At 33.0% G+C, this 20764-nt stretch overlaps 1 protein-coding gene across 1 annotated transcript in view; it reads right to left on the bottom strand.

The window, feature by feature from the left end:
• Positions 1 to 240: 240 nt before the first annotated feature.
• The window catches only part of pip (heparan sulfate 2-O-sulfotransferase pipe), a 220648-nt gene continuing 200124 nt past the window's right edge, over positions 241 to 20764 (bottom strand). Inside the window, exons 7-9 of the mRNA XM_085959907.1 lie at positions 14432 to 14556; positions 4804 to 4958; positions 241 to 2969 (exon numbers count right to left, since the gene is read on the bottom strand). Coding sequence (XP_085816033.1) covers positions 2788 to 2969; positions 4804 to 4958; positions 14432 to 14556 — 462 coding nt within the window. The 3' untranslated portion in view covers positions 241 to 2787. The remainder of the gene's footprint in view (positions 2970 to 4803; positions 4959 to 14431; positions 14557 to 20764) is intronic.

Raw genomic sequence — 20764 nt, 5'->3', positions numbered from 1 at the left:
TTGAAAACTCATCAATGACAATTAATTTTGCATGTACCCAGCAATGTTCCCTCTAATTTCTTTATTAGCTGTAAAGGATTGTAATAGAATTTAATATTGGTCATTGTACAATACGATAAATCTGGTGTTATATACAAAAACAATTGTGTTAAAAGTGGCAGCATTGGTACCCAGACAATAATTGACCACATGGAAGATTGCATATATGGACATGATTCAGAAGTGTATTAAAAATACTTACTCACTGCGCTATTAATCACTATGACAAGACAAAACCAAAAAAAACATATAATGTTGATCACTATATTTCACTGCAAAGAACAATTAATAATATCGATTAGAGTGGCTCCTTTAGAATTTTACATAGTTCGTGTTTATGGCCAATTAATTGAATGAGTGAAAACAGTGGATTTATATATTTTATCTATTCTTGAATAATTATTAAACAATAAAAAGTGCTAAAAATCCTGGAATTTAAATATTATAACATAGTTTTTTAAAAGCGCTAAAATCTCAGTGATGGTCAATTTTCTGTGAACCAATTTTACAAGATACAATAGTTTATTTATTATTACGTGAATAATTTATTATACATAAAAGTTTTTGAAATATAATTTTTCTTTAAAGCTAATTGCAGTGCTACGGTAGTTCTATTATCGATATGTAACAACAATACAAAGCAGCAACAGCAAATACATAATTACAATTCTCTAATAATTAACATTTTAATATGTTTTATATGGTATTGTGACCATACTATACTGAAGCCTGATTTAATATAAATATAATTGAAATCGAGTTATATCTACACGCATTTTTCAGATAAACTAAAATATAGACTGCTGCTTCTATATCGAGACGTACACGTCATCATGGTCGTTTCTGGAACTAAAACCGTTACAATACCACCAGCATGCAAAAAGCACGTGACATAATAGCGTAATCGTATGCTAAATAATAGCGTAGATAATAGCGTAGCGTATGCTAAAAATCATGGTTTGAATCGCAAAGTCTAATTGGTCGGGTATGTAGACCGGATTTAGTAACTTGTTATTTATCCTAGAGCGGATTTGGCGAAACAGGGCGGAATATATAACACACACCTCGATAGACTGATAGACCTATCAATGAAGCATTGTAGCACATACATACATTCATCATATTGTGTTTGGGGACTAAGCGACTCATATAACCGTTTGTTTAAAGTTATAAAAATTCGAATTTAAAAATATATTAAAACATGATGATATAAGATGAGGCTATTCAACGAACATAGAGTTTTTTTATTTTCAATTAAAAACATGGTTTTTTCTTTTCAATAGGAATGATTAAATTAAAACACTTTAAAATGTAAATTACCAGAAGATTGTTTTAAAATGCTGTAGCTAGATAATGGTAGTAGCATTACGCTAGCTCCCCCTTAATACAATATTAATTAAAATTATTTTTTAAGGCTTATTAAAAATGCAAATGCCAATTTTCTTATTATTATAGGTGTCATTAATTTATAAAATTAATATACTTAAAAACATTATCACAATATCAAAGTGAACAATAAGCTATAATTCAAATTGTTTGACTTGATTATTTTCGCACTATTTACAACAAAATACATAAACAATAATATTAATTATAATGCTTCAATTACATCACGATCACGTCACGGTATTGTCCCATGCTGATACGGCGACAAATTTATTCTATAGTTTCGTCATTCCGCAGAATATTTTGAATGATCACTATCCCTATAAATTCAATGATGGAGAGTGCCAATTCTAATGTATTAGTATTTTGAATTATTATTCATTGTGCTAGATAATACAGTCGAAACGACCTCGGACATAGCGAGATCTTCGATGTAATGAGGAAACATTCGTTGACATTTTAGTTTATGATTTTCTCCATACATTTATTCACTGTTATAATGAGCAACTTATCGGATATACCGAGCTAAAATATCGTCAAAAATTTTCGTAAAAATGTTAATTTGCTGATCGTTTAAAAACATTTCGACCCTAAGCAATAAAATCCGATCAGACAGGATGCCGCCGGGGTCGGATTACGTTTATGACACTAGTTAAGTGTCTAAGTAACTACCTAATTGGTGTTTTCGCCGACAATAATGAAAAAGTATCCACGCATATGGTTGAAAAATCCAAGGTTTGTGTAGTCCGTAGGTACCTACCAGCGTTCATTACAATAAACAACTTATTTTGAAGTTTATGAATGCCATGCTTGTTTTGGGGATTTTTACAATGGTTTTCAGATTTTTTTATTTTCGACTTTTTGTGTTCACTTAAAAATACCCATTCTCTGATATAACGAGTAATGCTTATAACGAGCAAATTCAGTCGGTCCCATCTTCTTCGTAATTACCAAGTTCGACTGTAATTTAATAGAAAATCCACAGATAAAACCACTAAGAATAAAGAACACGCGATTTTGACATTAGTCGAAAATGTGTAGGCATCTAGAAAATGATAAAAAACTGGTCATTGAGTCATGCGGGTGTCGATGTAAGCGCAGTACACGTGAGATGACCTCTTTGTTGTTCTGGTGATTTCAGCAGATTTTGCCAATTGACAATGTTCTTTTAAAGGTTCAAAATGTGCTACAGAATGGGAGCATCAGTCTGATAACATTATAAACACTAAGAAAAATGACATTACACACTTTTTCCCGTAGTGGCAGCTTACTGTGACATCACGCGACAATACATAACGTGATCATAATATATGTGAACCTTTACTGTAAAATTCATAAATATTTTTGTTTTAATAACAAATACTATTTTGAAGACGGATGCGTTGGCAGTCGTAGCGCCAGTAGTTGTTTGTGAAGTCTCTGCCTACAGAATTGATAGAATTCAATTTCTCTCGTGAAATTTCGCCTCACAATGTCTTTGACTTGCTCCGATACTGGCGGTTTGAAAGCATTCCGGTTGATTTTATTGAAATTGTTAACTTCATCTGGAACAAAGAAAAATAGTAGAATTAAATCATCATCGGCGACTTAACAACGCACGGTAGGTAGTCCTAACCTCCTTCTAGAACATCTTCCATCTCATCCCTTACAGAGAGTCAATTTTTAAAATCAACTTTTATTGGCTAATGTGATATAACGAATGTTGAATTCATGTGATAATTTTTTGAATTATAACAAAAGAAGAATGAAGCGTGAAATAATGTCTACGAGGGAGGTACTGTGCTCACTCAAATCGTTCTGCTAACAGTGTCGGTATCAGTAACATGCGCTATTTAAAAAGATTATAATATATTTATTTCATTTGAGTATTAAAATAATAACACTCTAAATGAGGCGTCTAATTCCAAAAAGCGTTAAGTCCACATTTGGTCAAAATCGAGAAAGAAATATGCACGTATTCTTTGTATAATTTTACACAATATGTATTGATCTGTAAATTCCAAAACGCGACATAACCCTACGAAAAAAAATATTTTAAGTCTCGATTTATTACAAAAAGCGCCAAGTCCATGGTTTCATATTATTTAAAGCTTGGTTGATTTCACGCGTGTTTAAGACAACCAATAAGGGAACGTTCAATATTGAAAAAGGCGTCTCCCATGCTGTAGCATCTGGTAAACTCATGACAGTGCCACGGAAATGTGTGCCTTAAGCGGAGTAATTAAAAAGTGAGGTACAAATAGCGCTACGTCCAATTTTATTTTGCCTATATTTATTACATTTAAGATTTCGACCTAGAATACAACGAAAAAAATAATCTCACATTAGAACAAATAATTGAAGCTTGAAACATAAAAACGTTGTTTCCCGAAAATATTAAATTGTGGACTTGTCGCTTTTTGTAATTAGACGCCTCAAATGCAATAACACTCAATAAAAAGCATAATATTATGGTGTCCAAAAATGCACTGCATAATATAATATTCGGTATACATAATAATATATGAATATATACGAGTTTTGCATTATTGTTTACGACTTCTAGGCATATGTCGCCCTTTTCTCAATGGTGAAAACCATCCAACCATGTACATTCACCTTACTTGTGTCATAACATACAATATTTATTATCTACTCACAGTGTTTTCAAATTATAATGGAGTTCTATCATGTAAACAAGTCATGGGTAGCGAGTCACTTAAATTACAACATAAGTCTTCACATGTTTCAAGTCAGTCGTACATGAACGATGCATTTATAAATTATTGTAAATGTTCAACTAAATTTTATATTTTTAATATTAGAATGAGAAAATGTATAGTGACATCTGTTAACTACATACTGTAACATTATAAAATATTAACTTTAAATGAATGATATAGATGTCAGCATAGTTGTTAAGTTAGAATAAATTCAGGTTTTTTTCAATAATGAAGCAATTAAAAATACATTAATACCTAATGGTCAGGAAGGTAGGATGATGTGAATATTTTTTCGAATTCTAATAAAGACTTCATAATAATTATCTGTGGTGCCAACAAAAATGGAGATAAAAACAAAACAACAACGAACATGGTCTAATGAAATTAGCAGCTACTAAATTGAAATAATATATAGTTAGAATAATTATTATGTTCCAAAAAATAGTTCAATTAGTCGATAACTATTTTGAGAAAAACAATAGGAGCCATCTGTGTTGACTTTACTTCCTTATAACTTTTATAAAATGTGGTATGGATATGTATGTGCTATATCTCAATTTCTTGTTTTTCTCTTGCCTCCCTTTTCTTTGAGACCTCAGATAGGTACATTTTTACCGTCAATGAATCGATTCAAGCCTACCTATTTATATCGATAAATATTTTTTGGCATACTAACCCCAATAAACCTCCGAAGCGCCTCTGAAAAACTTTGGAATATAATTCTCCAATACTGTGAGAGTAGAATTCATCTCTTCCAAAACTCCAACGACTGCGTAATGTTTCTCCACGGCTCTCTTTGCTCTCTCCATGGCGCCGATTGTATTGAATGGTCTGAAAATGAAGTAAACATTTTTATACAAATAATATTACCAGCAACGAATTATCCTGCAGCGTCAGGACCTTGGACTTATATGGGATTCAAACGGCACTGTTTTAGTTTTCTGTCGTGACTCAAAAATCGATTTGGTATAAATAAAAATGATACCAAGCTAAAAACATTTTTTATGCAAAAATCTGCTGAATGATAGTCTTAACTTTTATCAAAAAATATCATAAGCAAAAAAATTATAATATCCAAACTCCAGATCAATGAATGACTATAATATAATTTAATGCATTGAAATGCAAATATTAATTTTAATTGTTTGTTTCACAATCTGTCACTAGATATCCCAAGTAGCACAACACTCCTTAATAAAGTACATAATATACTAATATGCATAGTTATGATGATGTTTGGTTATTATTTGATATATTTATCCAGCAATATACATGTTATCCATCTTCTTACTCCTTCAAAAACGACTACCTATTGTTATTGTGATAAATGAATATCGAAATAAGATTTGATATAAATGTAAAGGATTTCAACTAATACATTTCCTAACTAATATATTCAAAATAAATATAAAAAAGCATTATGAGTTTTTCAAAAATCTTTTCTGTACATTAGGGATCATAATATATGCCAACAGAGAAGCTAGCGGGAAAATACGAAGCTTGCAATTTAGGATTTTTTTTTTGATAATTTACAATTTCAACTGTATTAATTAATACATATCTATCTGAAAACATTTAAAAAAATTTGTTACATGATTGATTGGTTGATTACAATTTGTAAAAAAATGTGAATTTGTCACATATTTGGTACATAGCTTTCGTTATTATTACATTATTTTTATGGTTATATTTAATATTAAAATTTAGTTTATTAAGTTTTCAAATTTTCGCCGTTTAGAATTTTGACTAATTCATAGTTTTAATACTTTTATATCTATTTTAAAAAACATCGATTTTTATAAAAAATATAAATGTGTATAACTTGAAATCCTTTTTATTTATATCAAATCGAGCTTAAATATTGGGACCATTGGGTCTATTCTATATCTATCGACCGCTAAAGTGATAAAGTGATACATAGTATCAAACTTAGGGTGGGTTTGTATCAAAATATTAGCACTTATTGTAACAATTACACGAAATTGGTTTTTATTGTTGCAATAAGTGCTATATTTTAACAGCACCTATCTTACTGCTGTTAAAATAAAGCACTTATTGCAACAATAAAAACCAACTTCGTGTAATTGTTACAATAAGTGCTAATATTTTGATACAAACCCACCCTAAGTTTGATACTATTTATCACTTTAGCGTTCGATAAGTATAGAATAGACACACATGCCTAAATAAGATTTCATATAAATAAAAAGGATTTCAAGCTCAACATCACCACAAAATCATATGTAATAATAAGATGGAACGAATTTACATTTTGTAACTTCTATTGTCAGGTTATATTTGACTTTAAATATAAAACATTTATATATTATGTAAATTCACAAAAAAAGTTTTCAAATTGCAAACTTAGTATTTTTCCGCCAGGTGTTTCTGGTAGGTGGAGTATTTGCCCTTAACATATTAATTTACAATGCATGAAAGGGCGTCCAAATGAGTTAATTGGTCACTAAGTATTAGACATAATGTAGATCTCCTATATATTATTATCCTACAGCTTTGCCCGTTTTTGCGAGCGATTGTGTGCCTTATTCGTCACGTCCAATAGGTTTAAATGAAAAATCGGCTCTCGGATCGTGAAATATCGGTAAACCATAGTTGACAGCCGTTTGACGAAATTCCACCCGAAGTCGGTGATTTTTATTCATTTCCCGATACATTTTCCAGCGACACGCCACTTTATTGACAATTGATTATGTCGGGAATTTATTTTTTTCACAATGTTTGCAACACTCAAACCGACTAACCAAAGATGGCCGTTTTAAATTTAAAATGCGTTTTAACCGATATATACAATCAATTTTCACAAACTAATCATAATAAGATTAACAGATAAACATATTAGAACTGATTTATTTAAATTTTTATGAATTAAGTTCTTTGTTTAAGTTAAGTTTCTACACCTCTGACGGAAAGGAAGTCTTTTGACACTGCGCATATTTATCACGCTATGTATACTAAATTACGGTGCTAGATATGATTTAAAACTAATAAGAATAACAATCACTAATTATATTAATTTATTGTAAGCAATGATGATATTAGTGGGTAAAATGGCGCTCTTGGGTAGAGTTACAATGCTTTTTATGTCAATTTAGAAGTGTATAACATCAAAAAAGGTCATGCGTAAATCATTACAAGTTTATTATTAAAATAATCATCAGTTAATTTACAATTATGGAGAAACACAAATATCAGTAGATTTCTTGAATTTCGAAAAAAAATATCAGTTGATCTACTGAAATTTCAGTAGACATGGCAACACTGGATACCATAGAATATTATTTCAAAATTTGATAACGTAACATTTTTTTATGGCTGTTAAATGATAATTTTTTAAACCAATGAAACTTATATACATTCAATTAACTCATATAACCCAAAAATATTTAAAAGGTATTCAACAATAATTGGTGTTATACATATTATTTAAATTATTATCAACCAGAATCAATCCACTGCTGGATAAAGGCCTTCCTAGCCTGATTCTATTCCTTTCTGTCATTTGAATTCCTGTATTTATCAAAATCGGTGATATTATATTTATCCTCATATTCATATCGTCATCATAATCATCGACCTGAACCAATTCACTGCTGGATAAAGGCCTTCCTACCCTGATTCTACTCCTTTCTGTCATTTGAATTGCTGTATTTATCAAAATCGGAGATATTATATTTATCTACATATTCGTATCGTTATCATCATCAACATCAACTAGGATCAATCCACTGCTGGATGAAGGGTTCCGCAACCTGATTCTACTACTAGCAGTTAAACGAATTTGTGATACTATACCTATTTATATCATCCTTATCGACATCGACCTGAACCAATCCACTGCTGGATTAAGGCCTCCCTAGCCTGATTCTATTCCTTTCTGCATTTTAATTGCTGTATTTATCAAAATCGGTGATATTATATTTATCTACATATTCATATTGTCATTATCATCATCAACCTGAACCAATCCACTGCTGGATAAAGGCCTCCCTAGCCTGATTCTACTCCTTTCTGTCTTTTGAATTGCTGTATTTATCAAAATCGGTGAAATTATATTTATCTACATATTCATATCGTTATCATCATCATCATCAACTAGGATCAATTCACTGCTGGATGAAGAGTTCCCTAGCCTGATTCTATTCCTTTCTGTCATTTGAATTGCTGTATTTATCAAAATCGGTGATATTATATTTATCTACATATTAATATCGTTATCGTCACCATCGACCTGATCCAATCCACTGCTGGATAAAGGCCTCCCTACCCATATTCTACTCCTATCTGTCATTTGAATTGCTGTATTTATCAAAATTGGTGATATTATATTTGTCTCCATACTCATATCGTTATCATCATCATCATCAACTAGGATCAATCCACTGCTGGATGAAGGATTCCGCAACCTCATTCTACTACTATCAGCGAAATGTCAAACTGTCTGACGTGAATAAAAAACCCATCCCGAAGAGAAAACTATGGCGCCATCTATGCATACTTCACAATTATATTAAAATCCAGCACTGCCAAGCCGTCTGCAAGACCTAGCGAGACAGACTGGCGAGAGCCAGCTGGCTCAGCTAGTAAATATTAATGTATAAAATAACCATATAAATCCAAAGAGGTAACGCAGTCACTGTTTTAGGTACTCTTATGGTATCCAGAGGACTAGAGGAGGTATTTTATATAATTGGGAAAACTTAGTATAAGAATAGTTTATAATTATTAGTTTATTGGTTTATATTATAATATAATGCATTTATATCATTTAATTTTACATCCTTTCTCACTTATTTTGTTTTAATTTTTTTATTATTATTATTGTTTACTAATTTATTAATTCTATATTCACGATGGCCGCCGGACTATAGCGTCGTGGGTCCCAGGTTCGAATCCTGGGTCTGACAAATACACATATTGTTTTTGAATTTGTGTTTGAGTCAGAGTATGGACCTAATAGGTTGAGCAAGTGACTGACATTCATTTCTCGTAAAAACAAAATCTGTTAATACAAACCTCCATTCTGTGGAGGCCTATATGATCTCGGACATGGTCGGAAAAAATATATGTAATTAATTCTCAAATGTTTATTTTTAATTCAATAAAAGTTATTAAATGAATCTATACTCTTTGAAAATATTTATATAAAAACATATTATGGAAGAATAGTAATGTATTTTTAGCATCTTTAACTACTTATCAAGATTTTAAGGTAGAAAGTCTTGATCGTTAAAAGATGACGAGATTTCAAGATGGCCATGATGCTCAGCCACGAGGGAATGGCCGAGAAGAAGAGAAATATTTTTTTGTAATATTTTGAGTTATACCTAATTAAGATTTTAGAAACTTTCAGATTGTCTCTGAGATCAGTCGATTATAAATGGATAAATCTATATACATAAAAGAAAGTCGGGTTAGTTACACCATTTATAACTCGAGAACGGCTGGACCGATTTTTACGATCTTTGCATTGTTGGATTTGTCTTAGCCCCGAATAGCAGAATAACTATTAAAACTTTGGAAAAATTCACGGGAAAAAAATTATGAAGAAAATTAATTTTCTCATACATTTTGACATTTTGAACAATGAACGCGCAATCGAAAATAAAAGAAAATCACAAAAAAATTTAATCCATATACAACGATACATGACAGAAAGAATAAACAAGAAACAAACAAACAAATGAAAGGCGTTGTGTGCATTATCTATCCTTTGAAAGTTGACTCAGTTCATCCTCAGATAATCCCGAAAGACTTTGTTGTATACTCCGGCGAATTTTGGAGGAAGTTGTCCTGCCTGAATCTTTTTTACTTCGTCGACAGCGTCCAAAAATAAAGCCAAGGATAAAATTACATGATCTCATTGCTGGTATTGCTCATTATTTACCTACCAATTTCAAAAAACATCATTCGAACTTCATTCGAACTTCATTCGACAATCGATCTACGTGAATAATCGAGCCGATTACCAGCTAGGTGCGCAAATAGCTATTTCGATCGTGATTTTCAAACGGTAAGTTGCCTTCGAAGATGTTCACTTTGTGAGGTTATCAAATTTGTGATTGTGTGTGCATCGATAACTGCTTCATTATGTAATTTTGAATTATGTGATTAATTTTCCAGTGTTTCAAACTCCCAATACCAACGATGAATTCACGCACTATCAAGTCACGCACTATTCACGATATGTGAGCTGCAATGAAGCAATTTGGCGTATTCTCTCATTCCCCATTCATGAACGTCATCCCACTGCTGTACATTTGGCGGTGCATCTGGAGAATGGTCAACAAGTTTATTTCAACGCATCGAATGTTGCTCAACGTGCTGAAATATCTCCAGCGCCAACATTGACCAGTTGCGATCCGTTTGCACGAACGTTGTTCTACTCTAAGATGCCACGTTATTACACTTGGAAAGCTTCATCGAAGAAATTTCAACGTCGGAAGCAAGGCGATGCTGTTTCTGATCATCCGGATGTGCATTCTACTGATGCTCTTGGTCGCATTTGCACAGTTCATCCGAAGAATGGCGAATGATTCTACTTGCAGTTGTTGCTGGTAAATGTTCGTGGGCCGACATCATTTGAATCACTTCGAACTGTCAATGGTGTAGTGTGCCCAACATTTTGTGCTGCATGTCAAAAGCTCAATTTGCTTGAAAACGATACTCATTGGGACATGACAATCGCTAAAGCATTTGTTTCTGCATCTCCAAGTCAGATACGCACATTATTTGCTATCATTATTTCGACATGCTTCCCATCAAATCCACCTGAGCTGTGGAACAAGTACAAGGATGACATGTCAGAAGACATTTTACATCGAAGTGAATGAGGAAATACATAACCAGGCTTTGCTTTTGATCGAAGACATGTGTTATCTCATGTGCGGCAGTTTGTTAGTCAAGTTAGGAATGCCAACGCCTGATCGTGGAATGAATGACGCTTTTAATCGAGAATTGGAACGTGAACGTGAATATGATCAAGATGCATTGAACATATCGGTTTGATCGAATGTACTAATGTTGAACCCCAAACAGAAGGAAGTGTACGATACGTTAATGAAGGCAATTGATGATGGAAATGGTGGTTTATTTTTCCTCGATGCGCCTGGTGGAACTGGGAAGACATTTCTCATGGCATTGATTTTGGCCACTGTTCGTGCGAGATCCGAAATTTCTGTAGGTTGCTTATTCTGGGATAGCGGCCACGTTGTTAGAAGGATGCCAAACGGCTCATTCAGCGTTGAAATTGCCGCTAAACCTTCAAATGACTGAAACACCGACAAGCAGTATTGCGAAACACTCAGCAATGGCCAAAGTTTTGGTAGCAAGTAAAATCATCACCAGGGATGAATGCACAATGGCGCACAAATGCGCATTGGCAGCACTCAATCGAACTATGAAAGATCTGCGCAATTACTCAAGATGTTTTGGTGGCGCAATGATTCTACTATCTGGCAATTTCTGCCAAACACTACAAGTCATTCCAAGATCGACCGCTGCCGATGAAATGAACGCTTGCCTCAAATCATGGACTCTGTGGCGCTATGTGAAGAAACTTCGGCTGACGACGAACATGCGAGTTGCATTGCTAAACGATCCATCTGCCGACGATTCCTCTAAGCAATTGCTGACTATCGGTAACTGCCGTGTTCCTGTCGACGAATCGAACGGATTGATTTCGTTTCCGCCGAATTTTTGAAATTTCGTCTCAGCGAAGGACGACCTCATCAACAAAGTGTTCCCAAACGTCATTGCTAACCACAAAAATTACAATTGGTTGAGTGAATGAGCAATTTTTGCTGCAAAGAACAAAGATGTGGATCACTTAAACTCCACAATTCAAAATCAAATCGTTGGTCCAATGCATTCCTTCAAATCTATCGACTGTATAATAAACGAAGAAGAAGCAACCAACTATCCAACTGAATTTTTAAACTTATTGGATCTGCCTGGATTGCCACCGCGCAATTTACAACTGAAGATTGACTTGATAGTTATCATGCTTCGAAATCTGAACCAACCAAAACTATGTAATCTATTTCATTTTGATTTGATTTTTGCACATTTATTGAACTTAATTCATTTTGAGTATTTTAATTCAGCAAATAAGTTAACGCAAGATTATTGATTCTGAGGCGGTATGAAGTTCGCCGTGTCAGCTAGTTAAGAATATTTTATTGTATAAAAACAAAGCATTATTCACATAATATACTTTCATTTTAAATGAAAACAGAGTGTATATTATTATTATTTGGCAGGTAGGACTTCACATATTTTATGAGAATATTGCTAATTTCAAAATACATATCGAATACACAAATAATTTATAAAGAATGCCAATAAATCTGTTCTTACACAAAACATGATATTACGTCGTGTATAGGCAATAGAAATTTTTGGGGCAGTAAATTCACTTTTTTACCTAAATAATATTTATTATGTATGCTCAGATTAGATACATTTATGAAGAATTTTCCATATTTTCGTATAGCCCGCTTACAACCTAAGCCTAAAAAGGTTCACATACACGTCATCCATTATATTATATACCAATGACATACCATGTAGTTATGATGCTTGATTTTCCATATACGATCATCGACTATATTATAGGAAATATTATCAAGTACCTAGTCATTATTAAGACCATTGACATCGATTGAAGTAATATATTTTCAATTACATATTCATTTTATAATAATGATCTATTACAACCTTTAAATCAGGGGTAGTCAACCTGGTCCCTACCGCCCACTAGCGGGCGTTCCAGCTTTCATGGTGGGCGGTAGGGGATTTAAAAACATTTTTATTATGTTTTCATAAAATTAAATGTAATTTCATCAAACTTCATGCTTCAATGTATGCAAAGTATAAATAAAAAGATAGGTTTAACGACAGTAAGTTGTTTTATAAAGATTTATTCTGCCAAACTTGGCGAAAGTCTGACAGTATTCGGTAAATAATTATTATTATATTGTGCTTTAACTTGCTGTAAATTTTATAAAGTTAAGTTACTTCCCTACTTTATAAATCACCATTACTGTGGAACCGGTGGGCGGTTAGAATTTTTTACTACTAACAGAGATAAAAAAGTGGGCGGTAGGTATAAAAAGGTTGACTACTCCTGCTTTAAATGGTTCTAATTGATTGGTTTAATCGATAGATATTATAATTCGATAAGAAATAAATTTTGGTTTTATCCAATTATAGAAACATGTATGGGCAGTCGTGGTTAGGCTTGCATGACCCCATGCCAGGGTTCGGAATGGACTGGAGGAGACCGGTGCGCAGCTCCAGTACGTGAGGTTCTCGAGACCATTGAACCGTCTCGTGGAATGACTAATTCTCGGTTAGTGAATACTTGTTTTCTCGATAGGGTCTACAGATATGTTGTATGTTTTTATTTAATCAATTAATAATTAAAATATTGTAAATAATACACAATTTATAAGAACAAGGCAGTGAAATCCAACAGGGTTAGGCAAGCCATGCACTTATGTCTCATTATGGGCAGCACTTGCAGAATTAAAAATAGTACAATTTACATTTTAAAGATATATTTCGTAAAAATGAGTTTTCTTGCCTGCGACGGTGACAAATTTCATGTGCACAATCTTCAGTAGATATGCATGTCAGAAGTAAAAAAAAATATAGTATTTCACCGCCCAATGTAAGTAGGTAGATATCGGTGGCGAGGGGTGGAGGTGGGCTGTTCAGATTCGACATAAATAGCGCACACCAAACTTTGCCAGTTTGTTTTCATTGAACTAAGAATATAATTTACAGATGATGCTAGATAGTTTGTAAAATTCAATTAAACCCTGCATAAATCAATCCATAATAGTTTTGGTATGCTATGGCCGATCCGACAAAAATAGTGAGCACTTTTTTAGTCATACTTACTTATCTGTTTGGGCTGAAATAACGAATGACATAATTTTAGATATTTTATGTATTCATTTTTAAAATTAAAATTTTTAAATTAAAAGTATTAATTTTAGATATTTTAGATATACTATGGCTTGGATTGGGCAGGCCTTAATTGAATTCTATTAACTTACAAACACTATCTACGCATTGTGGTCTTAGTTCAATGAAAAGAAATAAGTATTAATTAAGAAATAAAGTTTAGTATGCAATATTTATGTCGGATCCTTAACAGCCTATATCAATCCTTCGCCACTGGTACATATTATGAAACAAAAAAATTGATATCGAGCGTTTCGGTTCTTAAAATTTCCAGTTACGCAGATAAGAGAGCAATAATTCATCGGTGTCCTTACGTGCATTCATCTTCATGTCCGCAGAAGAACAGCGTCTGCCTGCGATGGTCTCCGATGCCTTCGTGGGTCTCTCCTTCGATGTACCTGCATTCTCTGTCCCCGTGCAACACGCAAGTCTCGAAGTCCTGCCACAAAAAAAAAACAAACAATTTTATTAACACCTTTTATTTTCACACTCAAAAATGACAAGATGATTTTTTCCGAATTCGATATCCTTGGAAAGACCACATCACGCGGGTGGGCGTAATAATATGAATGTCAATAAACAATGTTTACTTTAAAAATTTGAAGTAAGTATTTTGGTATTCAGAATTACGATGGTATGCATTATAATATCCGTGTTCACAGTTAATTATCTAACATATTCATGATTTATAGTTTATTTAGATATATTACGTATATTTTTATCACAATATAATGGCGGATTAAGAAACGTAAAGGTCTCAGATACTGATTGATTTCAATACCCCATACAATAGAAATCAACCGTATTTACAAACAATTATTAACTACCAGAACGCTCAATATTTTTTTCAAAAAATATGTGCAATATTAGATATAATAACTGTAATACAAAATAATTACAAGATAAAAAGAATTTTTATAAACAACGTTTTTAAATTTTCTGTTGAATTATTATGCTCAAAATGCTCAAACTTGTACTTGATATGAAGTAAATAAAAAACAAATATAGAATACTGAAATGTCATTTTGACATTTCATTTTGATTTCCATAGTAACGCTCGTACATATTAATAATTTAGTTGTTAGGACCTCCCCCTTAGCAACCAATAATAGTCTTTTACATTTTACGGATTTTTCTGAAATGACTTTCCATACAAAACAGAATTAACTGAAAATGAATTCAATTCTGCTTAAAGATGGCTAAAAGTATTAAAATAATGCATTGGCATCGTGTTCTAATATAGGTATTCTAAAAGTTTGAAATGTCTAGCTAGTCGGGAAGTTAGTTAAAAATCGATTGCAAGATTTGTACTGGACAAACAACCACCGGACAAACAAGAATAATAAAAACGTTGTAAAATATCTCAGTTTTACATATTGTACATTATAAAACATTTCATTTTATACAAAAAAATGGACTTGGGATGATATTTGCTTGTGGCCTTCATTTATTTTAACAGTAGATACCTACCGTATTTCAAAAACTAATGAGTTAGCAAAGGTGAAATTGTGTATAAATATTAAATTCAAAAAAAACTCTTAAAAAACAATATAATATATTGTGAATATTATTCACCTGCATAATTATGTTGTATGAGTGCCTAAGACATTTTCCTCGTTATAGGTATATGAGGAATTTTAAAATTATGTAACATCATAATAATATTTCGTTGGAATGGATGCAATGAGCAATGAACATACATAAATATCATATGCTATATCTGGTAAACTAAAGCCTTTTTGAATTATAATATTTTATAAAATCATTATGTAATGTATGTATGTAGGTATTATGAATGCGTATGTATTTACCTATTTTCAACTCTGTTGCATCACATAATTATTGTGATTTGAAAATTATAAAATGGTGATGACATTATTATTCAGTGGTATAATGTAAAATAATTGAACACATCCTTATCCCAATCGAGCCGTTGCCAACAAAGCAAAACAAAAAAAACAACAATATTTCTCAGGTTGCTTCGGAGAGTTGATACTCTAACAACATAATGATATCTTCCATTGTCTTTGGTCTTGTTTATAGGTAAGGGTGATGCCAATTTAGCGGCCATTACGGCGATCCGCCATTTTTTGCCGCCGTAATGATGTCGCATCTTACATGGATTGGCAGACTTATTTGATGTCTTTAAAAAAATCGTTTCCTGTGTACAGGTTGTTAGTTGTTTATTGTTTCCGCTGGTTGAGTCTTTAAATTGAATATCGTTATATAAAAGCCCAGATTCTTTATAATAGGTTTTAGATTTATGCATTTAGAGTACCTACCTACATACTAGCAGCGATTTCTGTCACGCAAATGACGCAATCGATTCTTAAGAAGATTTAAAAGGGGAATCGAAACAGTTCAAACCGATCATACAATAATTAAAAAAATACACTAAAATCATCATTTTTGTCAAACTATTTTGTAAATAATAATATATACTTACTTACATTGATTGTTGTGTCAAAGAAATTTTATCGGAAAAGTTTTTACAAATATTACCACTGTGGAAAATAGTTTTTTTTTTAATTTTTTTTAACAAAGAAAAATAAGTCTTGGTTCCGTTGGTTGTGGTAATATGTCGGCTTATAACGTCGTAGGTTCCAAGTTTGAATTCGGGGTCCGGAAAATTTTAATGTTTTTTTTTCAATGTGTGTTTAGACCCATAGCATAGATCTAATAGGTTGAGCAAGTTGCTATCATCAATTTCTCATAAAAAACGCAAATCAGTTAAGGGTATACTTCAGCTGGGGCACGGTCTAAAACGATCGTGACTACGCGACTCGAAGATTGTGTAAACGACGCGTGCAGAACAAAACATAGTTTGTCATAAAAATTCAACATGCGTCCATTTAATGTTCTGTTTATTGTTCTATTAGTAATAATAATAATAATATATTCATTGACATGTTTTCTTTTTCGAGTAAATGGGTAAACGTTTTTTAGTTACGAGTATCTTTACATGATTTAAGAATTAATACCCCCGTCGGCATCACAAAACAAATTGACGTGTTCACAGCTCGACTTTCGCTCTCCGATTGCCAGCCAGTCCGAAATTTCGTCGCACCTATAGTGGAAAATTATTTGCCCTTTCACTGAAGTATGCTCTTAATACTACCTCCAGTCTGTGGAGCCCCATAATATCATGACGTATGTAATGGTATGGGTCAGTGTTTTGATTTTTTTTCGAGGCAGCAGTTTACATGGAAACGTCACTCTTTAGATTTGTAGTTTGACTATTGTAACGTTTGTTAAAATTAAATGAAAAGAGACATAGGTACTCTTTTAAATCCACTTAATGCTAAATAATTGTCCATCGTGGAAACTAGGTCGCAATAGTCAATCGATCGAACTGAAGGTCGGTGATAAAAATGTGAAATAAAATTCTTCCCCTTTTTCGAGATTACGCCTGAGTTCGGCTAGTGAAGAACCTGAGAACCTGTTCTGATCAGAACACATGATACTATGGAGACATTCGATTCAAACATTTCTAATGTTATGCCCAATTCATGATTTTGTGAGAACCGTGTAGGTTATACGTGACAGGTAGAGTAATGATGTCGACTGCATCGATATTACTAATTTTTTATCTGTCCTTTGGGAGTATTCGTCCAATCAATAGGACCAGTAGCTAATCAGCCAGACTACCACCATCTTTAGATTAATAAAGCCTGAGCATAACTTTTTGCACAAGCAATGAGTGGTCCACTTTTAAGCTCTCACAATCAGATCCCAGATTGCTTGACATATTGATTCGCCCTTTCTTGTTTCAAATTGAATTATAAAAAGATCTCAAATCAAATATGTTAACTATCAGTGTTAAGAATAAATAATATACATTCTTGTTATTCATCAGCTATTAAAGTCAGACTAGTCCTTCACACAAAAACCGGTGGTAATATCGATTTCCAAAAAATATGTAGCATTACATTTGTAGAAGGTGTGTTAATGCTAGTGTATTATTTATCATGTAACTTATCTATTCAAATCAAACCATTCCCTGTGTGAACACGACAGATGCGTCAGTATGGGCACATTATAGAACAATGACAGGCAATGACAGTTCATACATAGACAACAACGGGAGAGGCGGAAAAGGTAGGACCAGTCGTTGTGAATGTATCGGCTTTCTACTTGAGTCGGCAATGACCAGACTCATAAAATTTACTACGATAAGCTAGATAGTTGAGGCTGGTTTGGTAGTTATTACGAAAACAGAAAACTGCTGACACAGACATTTTCGGACATAGAAAATTCCAGTCTCGAAAATTGCGGACACAAACATTTATATTCAGATTTAAAAAATATATTTGACATTGAAAATTAGAAAGCCGTAATGATTGCTATTAATTACATAACTGCACCTATTCAAGAAAAATCTAATGTTAAACTTTTTTTAAATCTGAATATTTTTTTTTATTTGTTTCTTTATTCAAAACCACAACAGACTGTGAAGCCCAATAATAGTGGTAAAACTCCCAGGCTTGAGGAATTTACATATAAGATTATGTAAATATATTTTGACCTCACTGGGAATCGAACCCAGAACTCCGTGATGGAAGGCCAGCGCCTTGCGCACTGCACCACGAGAGCCGCTACGTAATATTTTTACGCAATAATGACCGATCCTAATAGGATCATATGGGCCTCCACGGTAGAGGTTTGTATTAGCAGATTTTTGTTTTTTACGAGAAATGGATGTCAGCCACTTGCTCAACGTATTATGTCCGTACCCTGACCCTGAATCTTTCGTTCAGTAATATTCTAAATAGATCGTTAGGTGTAATTGAGAGGCCGTAGGATAAGTAACAATGAAAGACAGGTTATTGTTAAACTATCATTTTAAGAGTTGTGTCAAATATCATCGCAAAATGGAGTTGAATCGTAATTTTTATTCATATTATATTAGTATGCTTAACATTTACCTCTCGTTTCTCGATTTGTCCCGGTTTGAAATTTACCATGCATCTTGAGATATTTGAATACTAAATCTAATCCGGATTATTATGTATGTTTTATATCTATCGCCGAGAGGAAAAGGTCCAAAATATATTATGTACTAGTTTGGAATAAATAAAATATAAGTAGTATACGTATAAATAGTCTTAAGCCCTGTCTACGTGCATTTTTTCGTTTCCTAGACGAACATAAGGTACGCATTGCTTGCCTCAAACCGATTTCAAAATGGCCGTTTTTCGTGATGAAAGTGTTAGTGCACGTCAACGACATTATTAATGGACAACGTACTCAGTACAGTAGCTAGCAAGTAAATTCGCGCATAGCGACATTCGCACATGTATAGGTAGACGTCACGCAATTTCCATTATGCGATATCAGGCATCGGAAATTTGTAGCAATATCACCCTTATTGTAATGGCGTTAGAACAGTGTTTCTAGTGTCAATGTTCATTTGAGCGAACCCGTTCGAACCGAACCATTCGGCAGACCCGACAAAAAGCATCGGGAATTTATAGCAATATCACCTTTATTGTAATGACGTTAGAACAGATTATGCCATTCGGCAGACCCGACCAAAAAGTGAGTGTCATTTTTTTCCAGATGCTTCGTCCATATTAATGTCATTGGTGTATTGTTTCAGCATCATGTCAATATTTTCAACTAAATCATTCTCCGAATAGTAAATTATATTATAATTTTACGCGAAATCCGTTAAGAATACTGGACTTTTGAAAGATTTAAAACGAAAAATGTTCTGTTTACTTACCTACTACAGTTTTTTTCAAATTATTATAATTTTAACATATTTTTTTAAAAAACAGCATTATAAAAAGATGAGAACACTGTTTCCCGTGAAAAAATTAAAACTATTTGACGTACAAGTGTGGACAGTTGACGCGGGGCGTAACACACTTTTAAAGTAAGTCCTAAAGCATACCCAAAACTACTCGGTGTTAAGAGCGTACATAAGTGAAACGGCAAATAATTTTCAACTATATGTAGAACGAAATTACGGCCGCGTTGTCATTCGGAGAGCGATAGTCGAGGCGTCTGCACGTTGATTCGTTTTGTCATGGGGTCGGATGAACATATTCTTAAATCGTGTAAAGATGACTAAAAACTTTACGTATGTACTTAAAAAAGAAAACATGTCAATGAATATACTATTATTATTACGACTATAATAATAAACATAACATAAAAAGGACGCATGTTGAACTTTTATGACAAATTATATTTCGTTCGGCTTCCGTCATTTGCACCCGCAACCCGCATTCCGCGCATCGCCTAGTCACGATCTCTTTAGACCATGCCTCAGCTGAGGTATAGCCTTAATAAATTGAAGTGAAAAAAAATGTAGACATAGCTAACATAGCGAAACGAATTTGGTAGAAAATGAATATCAGAGGAATCGTTCAAGGTACTAGTATATTACATTATAATTTAATCAAACAATTGTTAACAATTATTCAGTATTTCTTTGGCTATGGTAATTGAATAGGTATTCCAGTGAGTTGATGTCACAAAATATTTACACTATTATGTAATACCATTCAGTCAAGAAATGGCAATGAAAATCATTTCCTAGGCTCAAAGGTCAATAAATACGACCATATTATAAGATTGCAAATATGATTTACATCTTACGATATTGAATTTCAAGATCACGTTCTCTCATGTATAGCGGC

The sequence above is a fragment of the Rhyacophila brunnea genome, unplaced genomic scaffold, assembly GCF_057557595.1.
Source record: "Rhyacophila brunnea isolate RB1 unplaced genomic scaffold, BYU_Rbru_1.0 scaffold_9, whole genome shotgun sequence".
NCBI classification, from domain to species: domain Eukaryota; kingdom Metazoa; phylum Arthropoda; class Insecta; order Trichoptera; family Rhyacophilidae; genus Rhyacophila; species Rhyacophila brunnea.
Note: the sequence above shows the minus strand (reverse complement) of the source record. Positions and strands in the feature narration are given on the sequence as shown.